The 18,647-nt window shown below is 50.2% G+C and overlaps 1 protein-coding gene across 2 annotated transcripts in view; it reads right to left on the bottom strand.

The window, feature by feature from the left end:
• Positions 1-12,718, bottom strand: part of Plekhm2 (pleckstrin homology and RUN domain containing M2) — a 44,779-nt gene extending 32,061 nt beyond the window's left edge. For both annotated transcript variants that reach the window (XM_052716467.1, XM_052716468.1), the window contains exon 1: positions 12,586-12,718. In XM_052716467.1, the coding sequence (XP_052572427.1) occupies positions 12,586-12,645 (60 nt within the window). In that variant the 5' untranslated portion in view covers positions 12,646-12,718. The remainder of the gene's footprint in view (positions 1-12,585) is intronic.
• Positions 12,719-18,647: the final 5,929 nt, after the last annotated feature.

Raw genomic sequence — 18,647 nt, 5'->3', positions numbered from 1 at the left:
CATGTCCAACCAGTGACAGATGGAAAAGAGCCAGTGTGACTATGTCCCTTCAGGAGGGCCTCCATAAATCTGATCCTTTTTAAACTTTTCATCTGGAGAAATGGCCTTAATATGTGGCGGTGTGAATAAAAATGGCCCTCATAGGCTCATATATTTGAATGCTTGGTCACCAGGGAGTGGAACTATTTGAAAGGATTAGGAGGTGTGGCCTTTTGGAGGAGGTGTGTCACTGGGGGGTGGACTTTGAGGTTTCAAAAGCCCTTGCCAGGCCCATGTCTCTCTCTCTGCTTATGGATCAGGATGTAGCTCTCAGCTACTTCTCCAGCACCATGCCTGCCTACCTGCCAAGCTCCCCACCACAATGAAAATGGACTAAGACTCTGAAACTGTAAGCAAGCCCCCAGTGAAATGCTTTCCTTTATAAGAGTTGTCTTGGTCATTATGTCTCTTCACAGCAACAGAACAGTGATTAATACAATAGATTACCCAGGCTGGCCTTGAACTTGAGATCCTCCTGCCTCAGTTTCCCAAAAAGATGGCATTACAAACTTTTGCAACTAGGCCCAGCTTAATACTGATCAGAAGTACTAGATCACCTTCAGGCACAGATGCCAGAGACTTGAAGGGAAAGGCTGGTAGCCATCATCTAGTCCCTCAAAAACAAACAGATATACAGGTATATAGTAAAAACCCACAAATAAGGCAACCAAGTCGGAGTTACCTACTGAAGCTTCTTTTAGGGGTGCGAGAAGGCATCTCAAGTAGTCCAGGCTGGCTACGTAGCCAAGGATGATCTTGATGATGATGATTCTCCTGCCTCAGCTTCCCAAGTGCTGAAGTTAGAGGTGTCCGTCATCATGCCTGGTTTTATACAGTGATGTATAAAACCTTGTGCATGCTAGGCAGGCATTCTATCAACTGAGCTGCATCCCCAGTCCCACAAAACTCCTTAAGAACAATAATGCCTGTGTCACATGATCCAAGGAGCAGAACATCACTGCCAAGAGCATTTCTGGGGAGAATCCCTAGCAGGGTCTTAGTCAGGACTGGATGCTGGCCAGGGCGGAAGAACTCTGACATCCAAGGGTTTCTAAGACAACCACCCGGCCATCAGCAGTTTCCCACGGTCTCAGTAAGAATGCCCCATGCAGGATGGCATGTGAAGGGGGAAAGACCCAGAAAGTGGGGGCAGTGTGTGGCAGCTAGCTAACCACAAACACACTGGAAAATCAGAAAAATAATCACGGGACCAGAACCCTCATTTTATGGCTGAGGAAGGCAAAGGAACCTCCCGTACCACCTGGCCACATGTGCTGGGACTCCAGAGGCGGCTCCCCCTGCTTCCCTCCCACCTGAGATGAAGCACAGGTTTTGAGGGACTCAGTAACTGGGCCACGGTGCTGGGAATGTTCTAGTTGCTTCCTTCCTCGACAGCATCAGCTTACAGGCCTCAGCTGTCTGCAGCTCCATCTGCAGAGCTTCTGACTCGGTCTCCTAGTGTTACAGTCTCTATCCTAAGGTCCCACTCCACCTTACCCTGGAACAGATTCCCAGTGACAACCACTTACAGCGGTCCAGGAAACTGGAGTGTGCACAAATCACTCTGCATGAGAACCAATGAGAGACCCTGAGATTCACACATGGTCAGTCCCATTTCCTCGTGGGCATGACAGTCCTGTCCTTGAGTTGATGTCTCTGTGTGGCAGTCGTTCCCCGAGGTGTTCTAAAGGGTCTGTTTGCCATGGCCTGCACTGCCCTTGAATCAATGCTGGTAAAATCAAAGTTTCTTGAATGTCCAACAGTTGGATCCCACAGCTTCCCACCACCTCCCAGATCACTGCTCACACCCTGGACTGCAGCATACACTATACTAGGCTGGCAGATCCACCGAGAAGCATCATGGGAAAAAGGAAAATGGGTTCTGGAGTTTCTTTGTGTGCCTTGTTTAGGCCGTAATGGTGGCTGAGGAGGACAAATCTTTTAGGTAAATTGACAGAATGTGGTTTCTAAAAGCCTGGGCTGGGGACGTGGCTCAATTGGTAGAGCACTTGTTAAGTGTTTGAGAGGCCCTGAGTTCACTTCCCAATACCACACACATCAAAGAAGGCAGCACATGCCTGTGATCACAGTGGAGGTAGGAGGTCACAAGCTTGGTCAGTCTCAGCAGCACAGAGAATTTGAGGCCATCAGGGATAAATGGGACCCTGTCTCAAAAAGAAAGAAGAGGAAGAAGAGGAAGAAGAGGAGAAAAGAAAAATTAAGGACTAGAGAGCTGGGTCAGTGCTTAAGAGCACCAGCTGTGCCAGGCGGTGGTGGCACACGCCTTTAATCCCAGCACTTGGGAGGCAGGTGGATCTCTGTGAGTTCAAGACCAGCCTGGTCTACAGCATGAGTTCCAGGACAGCTAGGGCTGTTACAGAGAAATCCTGTCTCAAAAAAACAAAACAAAACAAAAGAGCACTTTCTTCTCTTCCAGGACCTGGGTTAGGTTTCCAGCATCCACATGGTGACTCACAAATATCTGTAACTCTAGTTCCATGAGATCCCATGTTCTCTTCTGGCCTCTATGGGCACCAGGCATGTACATAGTGCACAGACATGTACGCAGGCAAAACACCCATACACATAAAATTAATTAAGGGCTTAGCACATGCTCCCAAACCTGATGACCTGAGTTCAATCTCTTGGACCCACACAGTATAAAGAGAGAACTGACTCTCAAAAGTTGGCCTCTGGCCTCCACATGTGCACAGTAGCGTGCTTGTCTCCCCACAAATAATTATATGTAATTGTGGTAGTTTGAATGTAATTGGCCCCCATAAGCTCATAGGGAGTGGCACTATGAGGAGGTGTGGCTTTGTTGGAGTAGGTGTAGACTTGCTGGAGGAAGTGTGTCACTGTGTGTGCGGGCTTGGAGTCTCCTATGCTCAAGCTATGCCCTGTGTCACAGTTCATTTCCTGTTGCCTGTGGATTGAGATGTAGAACTCTCAGCTCCTTCTCCAGCTCCATGTCTGCCTGCATGCTGCTATGTCCCACCATGATGATAATGGACTAAACCTCTGAAACTGTTAAGCAAGCCCAATGAAGTGTTTTCCTTTATAAGAGTTGCTGTCAGGGGGTTGGGGATTTAGCCCAGTGGAGGAGGGGGGGGGGGTTGCTGCCAGGGATGGTGGCACATGCCTTTAATCCTAGCATTTGGGAGGCAGAGACAGGTGGATCTCTAAATTTGAGGCCAGCCTGGTCTACAATGTGAAATCCAGGACAGTCAGGGCTCTGTTACACAGAGAAACCCTATCTTGAAAAAAAAAAAAGAGAGAGAGAGAGAATTTCCATGGTCATGGTGTCTCTTCACAGCAATAGAAACACAAACTAAGACAAAAATTTAAAATTTTTTACTCTTTTTTTTTTTAAAAAAATATGTATAAATTGTTTTACTGGCATCTGTGTATATAGCCATATCATGCCTAAAGCCTGCAGAAGCCAGAAGAGGGCATTGGATCCCCTAGAAGTGGAGTTACAGATGGTTGTGAGCCACCACGTACCTGCTGGGAACCAAACCTGAGTCATCCTCAAGAGCAGCCCGTTAAGAGCCATCTCTCCAGCCCTAAGAACATTTTTCAAAGTGGTTAAATACTTCTCCTTCCAGGAAGGAGATTGCCCAAACCTCCAAGTCCTCTTCTACCTTGGGAACCAAGGCTGCCTTTCAGAATGGGGAGAAAACATTGCCAAGAGTCCCTGGGCAAACCCCAGAGGCCCAGAAGGCAGGCACTGCCGGAAAGAACACACTGTGCAGGGTTCTACTCCATTCTTCTCGGCTGGTGCTGGCAGGCGCTGGCAGAAGCCCGCTGCTTTCTCAGAGGCACCAGCCGTGTGCCATGCTGATGTGGGGGAGGGGGTTCTCCAAGCCTCCTTTAGCCCAGGCTTCCCGGCTGCACCTCCTTTGCCTCTGTGCGCTTTCGGTTCCCCTTTCCCTCTCTCTGCTGTGCCTACACGACCTCATGAGTGCTTCCCCCACCCAAGCAGTGTGCCACCAAAGGAAAATGGCCACCAAGGTCACTGCCTAAATACAGTGTGAGTCTGGAGGACATGGTGGAGACCCATGCCTCCAGTCCAAGGCCCAGGCCACGCCATGGTCTAGTCAGATATACTGCAGGCTGAAAACTCAGACACAGGGGTGAGGAAGCCTGCCGGGAATATACAAATCATGATAGGATATGAGAGAGGGCTTGAGGTACACATCCATTCACTGCAATTCTTATTTTTTTTACATGGCCAGGTGGTGGTAGCACATGCTTTTAATCTCAGCACTCAGGAGGCAGAGGTCAGCCTGGTCTACAGAAGGAGCTCCAGAACAGCCAAGACTACACAGAGAAATCCTGTCTCAAAACAAACCACACAAAAGGCTTATTTTTTACGCTTTGTGTGGTGAGGCATGCAGAGGTCAGGGGACCACCTCTAATGTCCGTTCCTCAGGAACACTGTCCATCTTGGGTTTTTTTGAGATAAGGTCTCACACTTGGATGGGCTAGGCTGGCTAGCCATCAAGCCCAGCAATCAATCCTGCTGTCACGGCCTCATCAGTGCGCAAGCATGGTCTGATAGGGGCAAGCATGGTCCGCTAGGGGCGACTTTTTTTTTTTTGCTTTTTAGTTTTTCAAGTCAGGGTTTCTCTGTGTAGTTTTGGTGCCTGTCCTGGAACTCACTCTGTAGACCAGGCTGGCCTCGAACTCACAGAGATCCGCCTGGCTTTGCCTCCTGAGTGTTGGGATTAAAGGTGTGCGCCACCACTGCCCGGCTTTATGGGTGGCTTTTTAAAGTGGGTTCTGGTAATCAAACGCTGGTCCTTGTGCATCTTACTGACTGATCCACCTCCACACACACACACACACACACACACACACACACACACACACACATACACCACACACACACACACACCACACACACACACACACACACACACACACACACACACACACACACACGCATACACACACACACACACACACACACACACACACACACACACACACACACTGCCACCTGCCTCATGTTTGTCTCTAGAATGCAATCCTGTTTCCCAGGATTTGCTCACAAGAGCACTCAGTACACAGCGGTCATTCAGCAAATACATAAAGCACGGAGAGTTTATAGAGGACCAGCCCACAGGCTAACCCATGGAACGGGGAGTAGAGGAGTATAATAGGGGACACACAGGAGCAAAGTATAATGCACATGTACGAGTGTCATGATGAAACCCATTGGCATATGCATTAGAAACACCAACCTAGAGAGACACACGATTATCATCTTAAGGCGGACATCATGGAGAAATAGAAAAGGGCAGGAGCCAGAAAAATGGTTCCAAGGTTTAACTCTGCTCTTTCTGAGATTAATGGCTTCAGACACACTGCCTCCCAGAGCCTCCCCTCCCTACGTTAGGCAGACAGTAAAGGCTGTCCTGCCATTGTGTGGTGTTACTGATGAGAAAGGTGTGGAGATAGGAGCTGCCTCTGAGTAGATTGAATGTAGGGAGCCCAGGTACATGACTCCCTCTTCCTCTCAGTGGGTTTGGTAGCTCCAAGCCTCAGCAGCCTCCGGACACCCAAAACAAAGAGCTTGAATGAGGCTGGGGGATGTGTGGTTCAGTGGGTAGGGAGCTTGCCTTGCATGCACAAAGCCTTGGCTTCCACCCCTAGAACACATAAAGCTGGGTGAGGTGTTCCATGTGGAGACAGAGGGATCAGAAGTTCAAAGACATTCTTGGCTATGTAGTGAGTTCAAGGCCAACATGGGCTTCATGAGACCATCAAAGAAAAAAAGCAGAGAACTTGTGCTAAAACTGACCAGTGACCCATGGCTTCCAAGTACTAAGGTGGGGATCTCGTGGATTTCAAATGTGGGGACCTTGTGGATTTCAAATGTGGGGATCTCATGGATTTCAAATGTGGGGATCTTGTGGATTTCAAATGTGGGGATCTTGTGGATTTCAAATGTGGGGATCTCATGGATTTCAAATGTGCACCGTCTCTTCCTTGTTCTCCCTGCCAATGGATTACTTCGATTTTCTTCGTTCCCACCAGTAAACAGCTGTCTGGGGAGGAGAACAGACTACAGGAAACAGATACGTTCTTCCCTGTGTGTTTCTGCAATGTTTAACACATACAAGCAAGGGGAGAAGACGAATCACAGATACATAAGGTAAAGAAACCTGAAGCAGGGTCACCTGGCTAGAGGACAGGGGATGCACTCAGGTCCCTAGGTGAAACCAACAGACCAGTGAACTTCCACCCTAGGCTGGACCAGGATGCCAGCTCCAGGCAAGGGCTGTTCTATCTGCACTGCAGGGCGGGTTCCAAACGCCACGCCGGGGAGTTCCTTTGCCACCAGAGAGGCCACCCGGGAGAACCATGCAGCAGACAGGGGGGGCCCAGTGTTTCCTGTGGATACGGAGAAGCGTCAGCTCTGACAGAAACCCGCCAGGGACGAATCGTGAGGCGGAGACAAGCACTCCAGCAGGACAAACGGTCTGCCCAGGAGATGAGCTACCTAGAAAAGCCAGACTTCCCTCCAGTAACATCCACACTCAGCTCCCATCTCAGCGTCTCGACCCCTGCCCCCTCGCTCAGTATGCTGCTAGACCTCACACTTGGCAGCTGACAGCTGATTTTCAGTTTTTCCATGACCTTCTTTCACACCAGGCTCCACATACATGAGTTTTGAGGGAGATAACAGGATCACCACGAAGCCACCCAACTTTTGAGCCTTGGTCTACCATGGAGCCCACTATTGCCAGCAGGGGGCGGTTTCTCTAAGCCCAGGACCTGGCCCTTCAATATGAAAGGCTCTTAGCTAGAGCCAACCCCAGGATAGACAAGGCCTCGTGTGTTCTGTGATGGGGTGGAAAGGACCACAATGTCACGCGGCTTCAAATAGAAATCTGATGTCAGAGAAGCGTCACATAAAAAGAGAAGTATATTGTAAGCCGAATAGGCAGGGCTCAGGAAAAGCGGGCACCACCTGTCCCACATCTGTTCCTGGTCCTCAGTGGGGTGACCTACAGGGTCAGAGCCTTCGCGCCCACCGTGGGATTCCTGCCTGGAGGTCCTTGGGTCCTTCTGCAACCAAAGAAAAAGAGTCATGGCCAGAGCCACAATCCAGCAGAAGGAAAAGGGAAGCGCCTCACTTGGTAAAATGTGTGTGTGGCTATTATTTTATTTAGCTCTTCACCAGGGTGATTTGAGTCACTGGGGGTTTTTAGAACATTTTCCCTGGAAGCAGAGAGAACAAAACTATTGATCTAAAGCAGCGGGCCAGAACTTTCACAAATTTTCAATGCACTAGCAAGGCGAAGCTATCTGAAGGAGTCGAAAAGTGGGGAATGCCCAGGCATGGCAGCATGTGCCTTTAATCCCAGCACTGAGGAGGCAGAGGCAAGGTGGATCTCTGTGAGTTCAAGGCCAGCCAGGTCTACATAGAGAGTTCCAGGATAGCTAGTGAAATGTAGAGAGACCCTGTCTCAAAAAACAAAAGAAAATCAGAGAAAACCCACTCCCAGGACAGCTGGGCTGGGTGACAGCAGCAGTCTGGTGGCCAGAGTTCCCTGGATCTAGACTCAATGGGGCTAGGGGGGGGGGGGGGGGGGGGCGGGGGGGGGGCAGCTCCAGCTAATGGAGGCCTGGGAGAGAGGCTACAGTTGATGGGAGCTGGGGGTGGGGGTGGGAGGGAGGCCCATGTGGGGACCCATGTGCTGGAAACAGGCCTTCTCTGAGCCTCACTGAGCAGGCGGCAGTCTACCTCAACCAAGCAGGTGAAGAAGCTGGCCAGACAAGCAGCCGCTGTGCTACCACCAATGCCTTATGAATTCATTTGCCCTGTATAAGGAGGGGAGACACAGGATGGTTACTTTTCATTGCACACTTGAGATCTCTGTGGCTTTATTATTATTAAAAATAATAATTGTGATGGAAATGGGGGGTGGGCTGGGGGAGGGGGGCGGGAGGAGGGAGGACGGGGAATCTGTGGCTGATATGTAAAATTAAATCAAATTATAAAATTAAAAAATAATAATAATTATGATAATTTTGAAGGTAGGGTCTAGGCTAGCCTTAACTTCATGGCAATCCTCCTACCCCAGCCTTCCCACAGCTGAGTTTAATTTTTGGGGTTTTTTTTCTTTTTTTTTTGAGACAGGGTCTCGTCTAGCCCAGGCTGGCTTAGAACTCTCTATGTAGCCAAGAATGATCTTGAATTTTTGATCCTCCTGCTTTTACCTGCTAGTGCTAGGATTATAGGTATGCACCCCCACACAGTGCTGGGGGTCCAGTCCAGGACTTTACACGTGTTAAGGCAAACAGCCTACCACTGAGCTACACCTCCGGTCCATATTTGTGTTTTCAGGATGTGTGTGGTGCATATGTGTGGTGTTGTGTGTGTGTGTGTGTGTGTGTGTGTGTGTGTGTGTGTGTGTATGTGGTATGTGTGTGGTGTGGTGCACGTATGCAGCATGTGTGGTGTTATGTATGTGTTGCATATGTGTGTGGTGTGTGTGTGGTGCATGTGGTGTGTGTATGTGACATGGTGCATGTGTGTGGTGTGTGTGTGTGAGATGCATGTTTGTACGGTGTGTGTGGTATGTGTGGTGCATGTTTGTGTGGTGTGTGTGTGTGTGTGTGTGTGTGTGTGATGTGTGTGTTTTCAGAACGTGTTTCTTAGCACAGTGTCACAGGCCTGTGATGGCAGGAAGGCACTGTTACAGGAGGCTGGTCCCCTGAGCTACATTGAGTTTGAGGTCAGCTCAGGCTACAGAGTGACACCCTGTCTCTCTTCCTCACTCAAGAAAAGATTTGTTTTCTTAGAGTAATTCTTACTTTTCTCCTTCAGGAGCGATCCGTGCTGAAGCTAACCTCCCGAGTCTTCATCACACTCTGTCTCAGGCCATGTAGCACTAGCTTGACTCTGAAATGGCCTTAGATAAGATCTGACTAAATATCCCTCATCTTCTACTATAATGTTGCTTCCAGGTGGATGGAGACCTTATCCCTGTCCCATGTGACCTTCCTAGAACTTAGAGCAGTGTTCTCAACCTTCTTTATGCTGTGACCCTTTAATACAGTGCCTCATGCTGTGGTGACCCCCAAGCATAAAATTATTTTCATTGCTACTTTATAACTGTAATTTTGCTACTGTTACAAATCCTAATGGAAATATCTGATATGCAGGACATCTGATATGTGACCCACAGGTTGAGAGCAATGAGGACTATGGGAAGGTACTCATCAAACCGAAAATGCTCCATCACCATGTGATTCACGGTGCCCACGTTCACCCTGCAAACCTGATCTCTCATAAAGATGCAGCCGCAATGCACACTGGGCTACTACAGGCCTGCTCACACTCAGTTCTCTGAAAATGCTCCCCACCCCGCCTCGACAGGGACTTTTTTGGGTATACCCATGTGGTATATATATAAAAACTACTGCCTGTGGGCCAAATGTAGCCTACCTGACTATTTTTATAAAGGTTTACTGGAATACAGCCTCTCCCATCAATTGGTTGCTTTGGAACAAAAAAGGAAAGAATTGGGTAATTTCAGCAAAGGCTATGCAGCTTGAAAATATCCACCACCGATTCTTTAAAAAGTTTACTGGAAGCAGGTCATGGTGCCCCAGGTCTATAACTGTAGCTATTTTGGAGGCTAAGGAAAGAGGATGCAAGTTCAAGAGAAGCCTGGGCAATGTAGACCCTGTCTCAGAAAAGTAAAAAGGGAGCACTCAGGATGTAGCTCAGTGGGTGGAGCACGTGCCCAGCCTCTAAGAGGCCCTGGGTTCAATCCCCAGCATCCCACAGAAGCAGGGTGTGATGATGCCCGCCTGAAATTCGAGCGCTCGGGAAGTGGAAGGGAAGGTCAAAAGTCATCAGGGGTCATTTGTGTCAGCCTGGGCTATCGAAAAAAATAAGATAAAATAACAAAATAAAGAAGGGCTGTGATCGTAGGTCATAGTAGAGAGCTTATAGAGTGTGCATAAGGCCCCGGGTTCCAGCCCCATCACAGGGAAAACACACAAGGAAACACTGTAAGGTGCAATGGCGGCCGAGACAGTATTTCAGCCTAAGAGTGTGGTAGGCATTGTGCTGAGCATTGCAGGTATATTATCTCATGGAACTGAATTCCCGTTATAACATCATGAGCAGAGTCTGACCTGTGAGGTCCACTGTCTGCCAGGATCATTATGCCCAATGGTAAATCCAGAATCCAAAGCTGGGCCTGGGTCTGTGCACCTCTGGCCTGTGTGCCAGGCTGTATGGCTTTTCCAGGGGGCACATTCTAGCCACAGCTAGCAGAACCCTTGATACTTTTGAGGTTAGCCTGTCTCCTAGTCATCCTCAGAAGACGGCCTAGGGGGTCCTGTTCCTTCTAGCCTGAATACCTACTACCCTCTCCCTCTCCCCTCTCCCCTCTCCCCTCTCCCCTCTCCCCTCTCCCCTCTCCCCTCTCCCCTCTCCCTCTCCCCTCTCCCTCTCCCCTCTCCCTCTCCCCTCTCCCTCTCCCTCCCCCCTCTCCCTCTCCCTCCCCCTCCCCCTCCCCCTCCCTCTCCCTCTCCCTCTCCCTCTCTCTCTCTCTCAGAATCCTACCAGTTCATCAAGGCTTAGTTAAGGTCTCCCTCTCTCAACCAACAGAGTATCGAAGGGCTGCAGCTGCTGCTTAAAAGGTGTATTTTCATTATTTTATCAATGTGTGTCTCTGTGTGTGGGTATGTGCACAGAACGCAGGCGCCTGAGAAAGACAGAAGAAGGGGTTCAGTCGCCTGGAGCTGGAGTTACAGGCAGTAGTGAGCCACCCCACGTGGGTGGTGGAACCCCAGCTTAGGCCCTCTGGGGAAGCTGCCGATGCTCTTCGCCACTTGGCTCTCTCTCCAGCCACCTTATTCTTTTTTAATTTACTCCTCTTTCTCTATCATGAGTCCTGGTGACGGATCCCAGGTCATCCAGGTTGCACACCATCTCAGGCTCGCATGCACTTCTACCCACTGTACCATCTCGCCAGGCCTGCCATGGCCGCCCTGTAGAGCACAGATGGGACTCTTCCTTGTTGTCTTGAGATAGACTATCACTGCATAGCTCTGGCTGCCTTCAAACTAAGCAGCCCCGACTAACGTCCTGCCTTGGAGTAAGTCTTATTAGATGCAGGAATCTTTTTATTTTTCATGTGTTTATTTGTTTTTTCGAGATAGGATCTCACTATGTAGTTCTGGCTGTCCTGGAACTTACTATGCAGGCCAGGCTGGCCTCAGAACTCACAGAAAGCGGCCTGCCTCTGTCTCTGCCTCCCAAGTGCTGGGCAAAGGCATGCACCACTATGCCCAGCTAGAAGAGGCCAGGCAGAGTGGTGTGCACCTTTAATGCCAGCACTTGGGAGGCAGAGTGTGGGGTCCAGCCTGGTCTACATAGTGAGACTATTTAAAAAGAAAGAAAGAAAAGTAAGAGGAGGGCCAGAGAGATGGCTCAGTGGGTAAGGGTGCTTGCTACCAATCCTGACAAACCTGAGTTTGATTCCTGGAACTCACATGGTAGGAGAGAACCAATTCTCAAAAGTCGTCCCCTGATCTCCGCTCTCCCACCCGGGCATGTGGGCACACATCTATACATACAGATACCCGCGTCCACATACACAGAGTAAATAAAATATAACTTTTAAAAAGGAGCAGAAAAGGAAAGCTAGTTAATCTTTTCAAATCACACAAGGCAAGAAACTAAAAAACGAAGTAGATAGAAATAAATGTATTCTTATTGCCCATGTGGGTTTTCAGTGGATATGAATTCTACCACCTAGCTTGGGATCCTTTTGTGATCCCTACTCCTACTTTTTGTTTTTGACGCGGCATCTCGTTGTGTAGTCCAGGCTAGCCTGGATCTCAGGATTCTTCTCTGGCCTCCTGAGTGCTGGGATGGCAGACATACACTACCACACCCAACCTTTTGAGGCTGGTCTCAACTCACGTGCATGCCCTTGACAGGTAGTCATTTCTACCAGGAATTGGGGCAATGACCAATACTAGCAAGCCCCAACGCAAAGTATCTTAGCGTCACTCTGTCCCACGGCTCACTATCCAAAAATACAATCCTAGGCGCTTCAGGTCCTCAATCAGAACTCTGCAATTAGCTTTTTCTAAACTGCCATCCTGGAGTAGGATGACTTGCGGACTCGCCAGGACGCCAGGCAAAGTCGCGGGGCACAGCGAGTGCTGGTCCTCGGCCTTTGCCCTGAGGAAGGATGGATGCAGCGAACTCCTTAGGGATGCTCTCTATGCCGGGTCCTCCCCGGAGCCTTCCCGAGGTGTCACGGGCCCCCCTCGGCAAGAAGGCAAGGCCGAGTCGGGCACCGGGGAGCTCCGAGGACGCTGACCTCAACTTTATTTTTTAAAAATAGCTCGGAGGCCGCGGCGCTCCCGGGAGCCGCCCGCTTCCCCTGCAGGGCTCGGGGTCGCCGGGAGGACGGTGGCCCGGGGTCCCAGTCACAGAGGCGACCCGGGAGGTGAGCGACAGGGACCGGGGAGGGGCCGGGGCCGAAGGAGGCCGCTCACCTTCTTCACCGACAGCGAGATGTTCTCCAGGATTCGGTCCTTCACCTCCCGCGGCTCCATGGCGCCGCCGCCGCCGCCCCGTCGCCGCTTCCCGCGCCGGGCGCCCGGGGCCGCCGCCAACCGCTGCCGCCGGCCGTGCGGGGGCTCCGTGGTGCCGGCCGCGGGCCCCGGCGCCCGCCGCCCTCGCCTCGCCTCGCCCGGGCCTCGCTCCGCCGCCGCCGCCGGCGCCTCCCGAGCGCGGAGCCGGGAAGGAGACGCGGGCTGTGCGCGGCGGCAGGAACTGATGTCAGGCGGGGCGGCGCCAGCACCGGCCGGGAGGGACGGCGGCGACCGGGCGGGTCCGCCTCCTCCGAGACCCGGGGCGGCGGAGACCTGGGAGCTCCTAGACTCGGGCACTCAGAGATCCGGGGCCCGCGGAGACTCGGGGACCTGGAGACCCGGGGATTCGCACAGCCCGGACCACACAGACCAGGGACCTCATAAAGCCGGCGCCGTATAAACCCGAGGACTCACAGACCCGGCACCGCTGAGACTCGGACCTCAGACACCCTGGGACTCAGAGACACCCCACTCCCTACTCACTCCCGCACAACTCCTCAGAGACCTGGGACTTGAGATCTGGAACCTCACAGATCTTCAGGGACGCCCCGCTCAAAGACCCCGGGGACCTCACAGGCCCAGGGCCCCCTCCCAAGTCTTCAGAGACACTGTGTTTTCTCCCACTCCCACCCCTGCACCAGGGCCCTGCACAGGCCTGGAAACTCGCACAACTGCTTAGAGGTCGCCCACTCCCTCCTCGCTCCCATCCCCCTTCCCTGCACCATTCAAAGACCATCCTCCCAGGATCTGCCCAACTCCTTGGAGACCCCCTCCCACTCAGGACCAGCACAGACAGCGCCCCTCCCTCATTCCAAATGGCATTCCTCACCCTTGCCCACAGGGAATCCAGACATACCTGCATACTTGAGAGAATGGAGACAAGGCCTGGCCCCAGTCAGAGACACCTACCCATCTCTTTCCAACCCCTCCATGTATACCCCAGGGTTCAGCGGTTTGGACAGCTTAGAGACCCCAGCACCCAAACTTGGCCCTGACTCCAGAGCTACGTCCTCCATCCTGCCCAACACTGGAATTCATCATGCTCAAAGTCCAGTCCCCAACTTCAGGCCATTGCAAACCCCTGGTGGCTCTCCTACCTCCAAAACCAACCCTTTCCCAGGCAGCCTTCATACCTCCTGTCCTGGCCAGTTTTGTGTCAACTCAACACAGGGACACAAGCTAGAGTCATCTGAAAGGAGGGAACCTCAATTAGGAAAATCCTTCCATAGGAAAGCCCGCAGGGTACTTTCTTAATTAGTGATTGATCGGGGAGGGCCATCCCTGGGCTGATGGCCCTGGAATTCTGTAAGAAAGCAGGCTGAGCAAGTTATTAGAGAAGAAAGCTAGTAGCACCCCCCGCCCCCATGGCCTCCGCATCAGCTCCTGCCTCCAGGTTCCTGCCCTGTTTGAGTTCCTGCCTCGGCTTCCCTCGATGGACTATATAATTCCGGATATATAAGCCGAACAAACCCTCTCCTCTCCAAGTAGCTTTGGTCATGGTGTTTCATGTTTCATCACAACAGTAGAAAAGTAGCTAAGACACCTTCCTACACCCTATTCTACTAAGAGTTTCTCTCCCTCAGCCCGAGACAATTTAAGGGTCGTACACCCTGCCCCAAACTCACCAACTCTACGCTTGGGTGCTGTCTCCGACCATGGGGTTACTTCTCTACGTTTGATCCCCAAATAAACATGCCCTCACAGAGCAGTAAGTCCATTCTTTAATTTTTAGACAGCAGAATTCTCACTCTGGCTCCCTAGTTTTCACTAGTGTGTGCTCAGGCTAACGTCACCCTTAGAGCACTAATTCCATAGCGTATGAACGGAGTAATCCACCCTTCCCTGACCTCCAAAGACAGCCCAAAGATGGTGATAGTTTTAAAGGCTTGTTCCCTAGGAATGGATAAGGGGACAAAATAAACTCTGGAGAAGGAATCTGGGGTCCCTGCATTCCTTACCACTTGGGGCTAGTGGCAGTAAGAGTTCTAGCGCTAATCCTGTGGAAACAGTGTTAGCCAGGCAGCGCACACCTGTTATCGCAACATTTGGGGAGTGGAGGCAGGAGGATCAGGAGTTACAACCCATTCTCAGCTACATAGTGAGGTGAATTATAGGTCAGTCTGGGCTATATGAGACCCTTTCTCCAAACAAACAAACAAAACAACAGCAACCCAAGCAAAAACATTAGTCCATGCCTATAATTCCAGTGCTGCTTTTGTTTTGTTTTATTTTAGGGTTGTTCGTTTGTTTGTTTGTTTGTTTGTTTGTTGAGACAGGATTTCTCTGTGTAGTTTTGGTGCCTGTACTGGAGCTCGCTCTGTAGACCAGGCTGGCCTCGAACTCACTGAGATCTGCCTGGCTCTGCCTCCCGAGTGCTGGGATCAAAGGCATGCGCCACCGCCGCCGCCTGGCCTTATTTTAGTTTTTTGAGACAAGTCTCACTCTGTGGCTCTGGCTGGCCTGAACTCACTATGTAGACCAGGTTGGACTTGAACTCACAGAGCTCTGACTTCCCCTGCTTTCCCAGTGCTACGATTGAGGATGTGTACGTCCACACCACTAGATCCAGTACTAGTTTTTGAGCCAGGGATCTCACCCTAGCCCTGCCTGGCCTTGAATGTGAGGTGATCCTCCTGCCTCAAACTCCCTGAGACAGGCACCTCCATGATCAACTGGAAACAAGTGTTTCCCACAGAATCTAGACTAGGACTCCAGGAATCACTTGGATGTTTTTCTGAGCCCATGACCCATTTTATGTTTTTGTAGATTGTTCTAGCAGGCCACCCTAAGGACTTGGTCTAACCTTTAGGGAGAAAACTAGAGTCTCTATAGCAACTGAAGCCAGGGAGTTTTTAAATTTGTATTGAACTCAGCAAAGTAAGAGTCACCATGGAACTGGGTAGAGGACATATCAGTTGGGGATCAAGGTTGTATTTATTGCCCAGGTAAAGAAAAGATTGAGCTGGGCAGTGGCGGCGCAGGCCTTTGATCCCAGCACTCAGGAGGCAGAGGCAGGCAGATCTCTGTGAGCTCAAGGCCAGCCTGGTCTACAGAGTGAGATCCAGGACAGGCTCCAAAACTACACAGAGAAACCCTGTCTCGAAAAAACAAAAAACAAAACAAAACAAAAAAGATTGAGCGCAGCGGACACATTACATTAAATGATGAAATAGACAGATGCTTGAATGAATGACTCCCTCCCAGTCCATCCTAGCCAGAGTGCCTACAGGGCCCAACCTGTGAGACACAGGCCCAGCTCTTGAGAACCGCTCGGACCAAAAGTGTGACCAACGAGCTCTGTCACTCTCTGCTGCTGAACGTGAAGTCACCTGCTCGGCACCATGGTCCAACATGTGCCTCTTCATGGTTTAGACTCAGGACAGATTCTGTGTGTGTGTGTGTGTGTGTGTGCGCGCGCGCGACTCACCATTTTATGCTGAGGAACACTATTCACCTCCTTTGAGACAAGGTCTCTCATTGGCCTGCCACTCACCAGTTAGTCTAAATGGCTTCTGCCTTCCCAGTTACGGGGTTAGAATCATGTATCACAAGGTTTGGAGCTGGGGAAAGGGGCAGTGTCCTTACACAGGCAAGTGCTTTGCCCACCAGGCCACTCCCAACTCCCTACCTCCTTTTGATTTTTGGAAACAGTATTTCATGTAGCCCAGGCTTTCCTCTAACTCCCTAAATACTTTAACTTCTGATGGTTCCAGGGGCTGGAATGGCAGGCTTGTACGTCACATCTGATTTATACGACACTAGGTGTGAGTCAGGGCTTTGGGCTGGAGAGATGACTCCATAGTTAGTAATGTTTGCTTCGCTACATTGTACATTATAGAGGACCTGGAGTTTCCTTCTCAGTACCCCTATTGGCTCACAGTGACCTGTGACTCCAGCTCCAGGAGGTCTGGTCTACACAGGGAGTTCTAGGCCATCCAGGACTACATAGTGAGACCTTGTCTTAAAAAAATAAAATAGGGCTGGAGAGATGGCTCAGAGGTTAAGAGCACTGACTGCTCTTCCAGAGGTCCTGAGTTCAATTCCCAGCACCCACATGGTGGCTCACAGCCATCTGTAATGAGATCTGGTGCCCTCTTCTGTGTATATAATAAATAAATAAATCTTAAAATAAAATAAAATAAAATAAAGTATAAATAAAAATAAAACACAAAAGAAAGCAAACCAGAGCTTTGACAGTCTACCAACTGAGCAACATGTCTAGCTCAATAGATATTTTCATTCTTTGACTGTGTGCTGGGAGTTATGTGGAAGGTGGTGACATTTCTCCCAGGCTGCTGCATCTGCACCTGTTGGGGGACTATGGTCCCAAACAACTTTTTACAGCTTTTGGAGGAACATATGTTCTCTGCCTCTCAGCGTCCCAAGGTGTTCTGGGCTAAGTGTGTATCTAGGAGAAGAGACCACACGTGTGTTCACAAGTAGGCCACTGCACCATGCTTTGAGTTTAAAAACAGGCTCTACCCTGGGGCTGGAGTGATGGCTCAGCCGTTAAAGGCTAGGCTCACAACCAAAAACAGGCTCTACCCTATCAAAAACAGAGTCCCTGGAGAGATGGCTCAGCACCAGCTATTCTTCTAGAGAACCTGGTTCGATTCCTAGCACCCCCAACAAATATCTATTAGCTTCAATTCCAGGGGACCTGACATCTTCTGGCCTCTAGGGGCACCAAGCATGCACGTGGTGCACAGACATACACAGAGGCAAAACATTCACACCCGTAAAAATAAAGATTGAAAAACAAATATAAAAAATAACGACTCTGGGAAGCCCAAGAGACCTGCCGCTGTGAGTTATGCAGCTGGAAATTGAAAACCAGTCCTTGATTACACAACACTTCCCTGTCACATGAGCAGCTCATGAGACTCTGAATCAAAAGCATCAAAAATCAAAAGCCTGTGCTGATTCATGCCAGGGCCTCAGGCAAGACACTTGCCCTGGTTTCCAAATCAATGACACAGAAAAAAGGATTGCAAAGCCAGGTGTAGTGGCACAAGCCTGTAATTCCAGCACTTGGGAAGCAGAGGTGGGAAGACCCGGTTCAAGGTCATCCTCAACCACATAGAGTGGGAGGCTCACCTGGGAGGCGGGAGACCCTGTCTCAAAAAACCAAAAAAAAGGAAGCTGAAGAGATGGCTCAGTGATTAAAAGCATGGGTTCTAGTTCCAGCACCCCCATGGAGGCTTACAACTATTGGCAACTCCAGCCCCAGGGCATCTGATGCCCTCTGGCCTCCTTGGGTACCAGGAATGCAAGTGATACAGATACACAGACATACATGCAGATAAAACCCATACACACACACACACACACACACACACACACACACACACACACACACACACACAAAGTTAATAAAAAGAGAGAGATGAATTCCTCCCTTTCTTCCTGACTCTAGATAATTATGTTTGTGCTTAAAGGAATTACTGCCTTGGCAGCAGGCTGGTGAAGCTGTTTGAGCTCCGTTGAAAGGTAACAATTGGACAAGCTGGTTCTATCTATCTCCAGGACTCCAAGTCCCCCATTCTGCATGATAGTCTCCAGAAGTGGACTGGACAAGCTGAAGCAAGGCAGCTTTATCCAGGGCTTTGACTTTATGTTGAATAGTTCCTTCTTTGAACTTTAGTCAGTAAAATGGGTGGGTAGAAACTGGGCTTTTTCCCAAGCTCCTAGCTTAAAAAGCCTTCAGCAACTTCTTGCCATAGAGCATTCCCGTGCATGAGTGTGTGTGTGTGCGTGTGTTTTGAACTTTTTCTTTTTTTAAGTTTTTTTTTTTTAAATAATTCTTATTTTATCTGTAAGGGCATTTTGTCTGCATGTCTGTCTGTGCACTACTTGTGTTTGTTATGTCCGTGGAGGACAAAGAGGTGGAGGCCAGAAGAAGGAGTTGGATCCCCTGGAACTGGAGTTACAGATGGTTGTGAGCTGCCCTGTAGGTGCTACAT

This window comes from Peromyscus californicus, unplaced genomic scaffold (assembly GCF_007827085.1).
Source record: "Peromyscus californicus insignis strain IS unplaced genomic scaffold, ASM782708v3 Scaffold_5__1_contigs__length_169319896, whole genome shotgun sequence".
Taxonomy (NCBI): Eukaryota; Metazoa; Chordata; class Mammalia; order Rodentia; family Cricetidae; genus Peromyscus; species Peromyscus californicus.
This window is presented reverse-complemented; position numbering and strand designations above follow the sequence as displayed.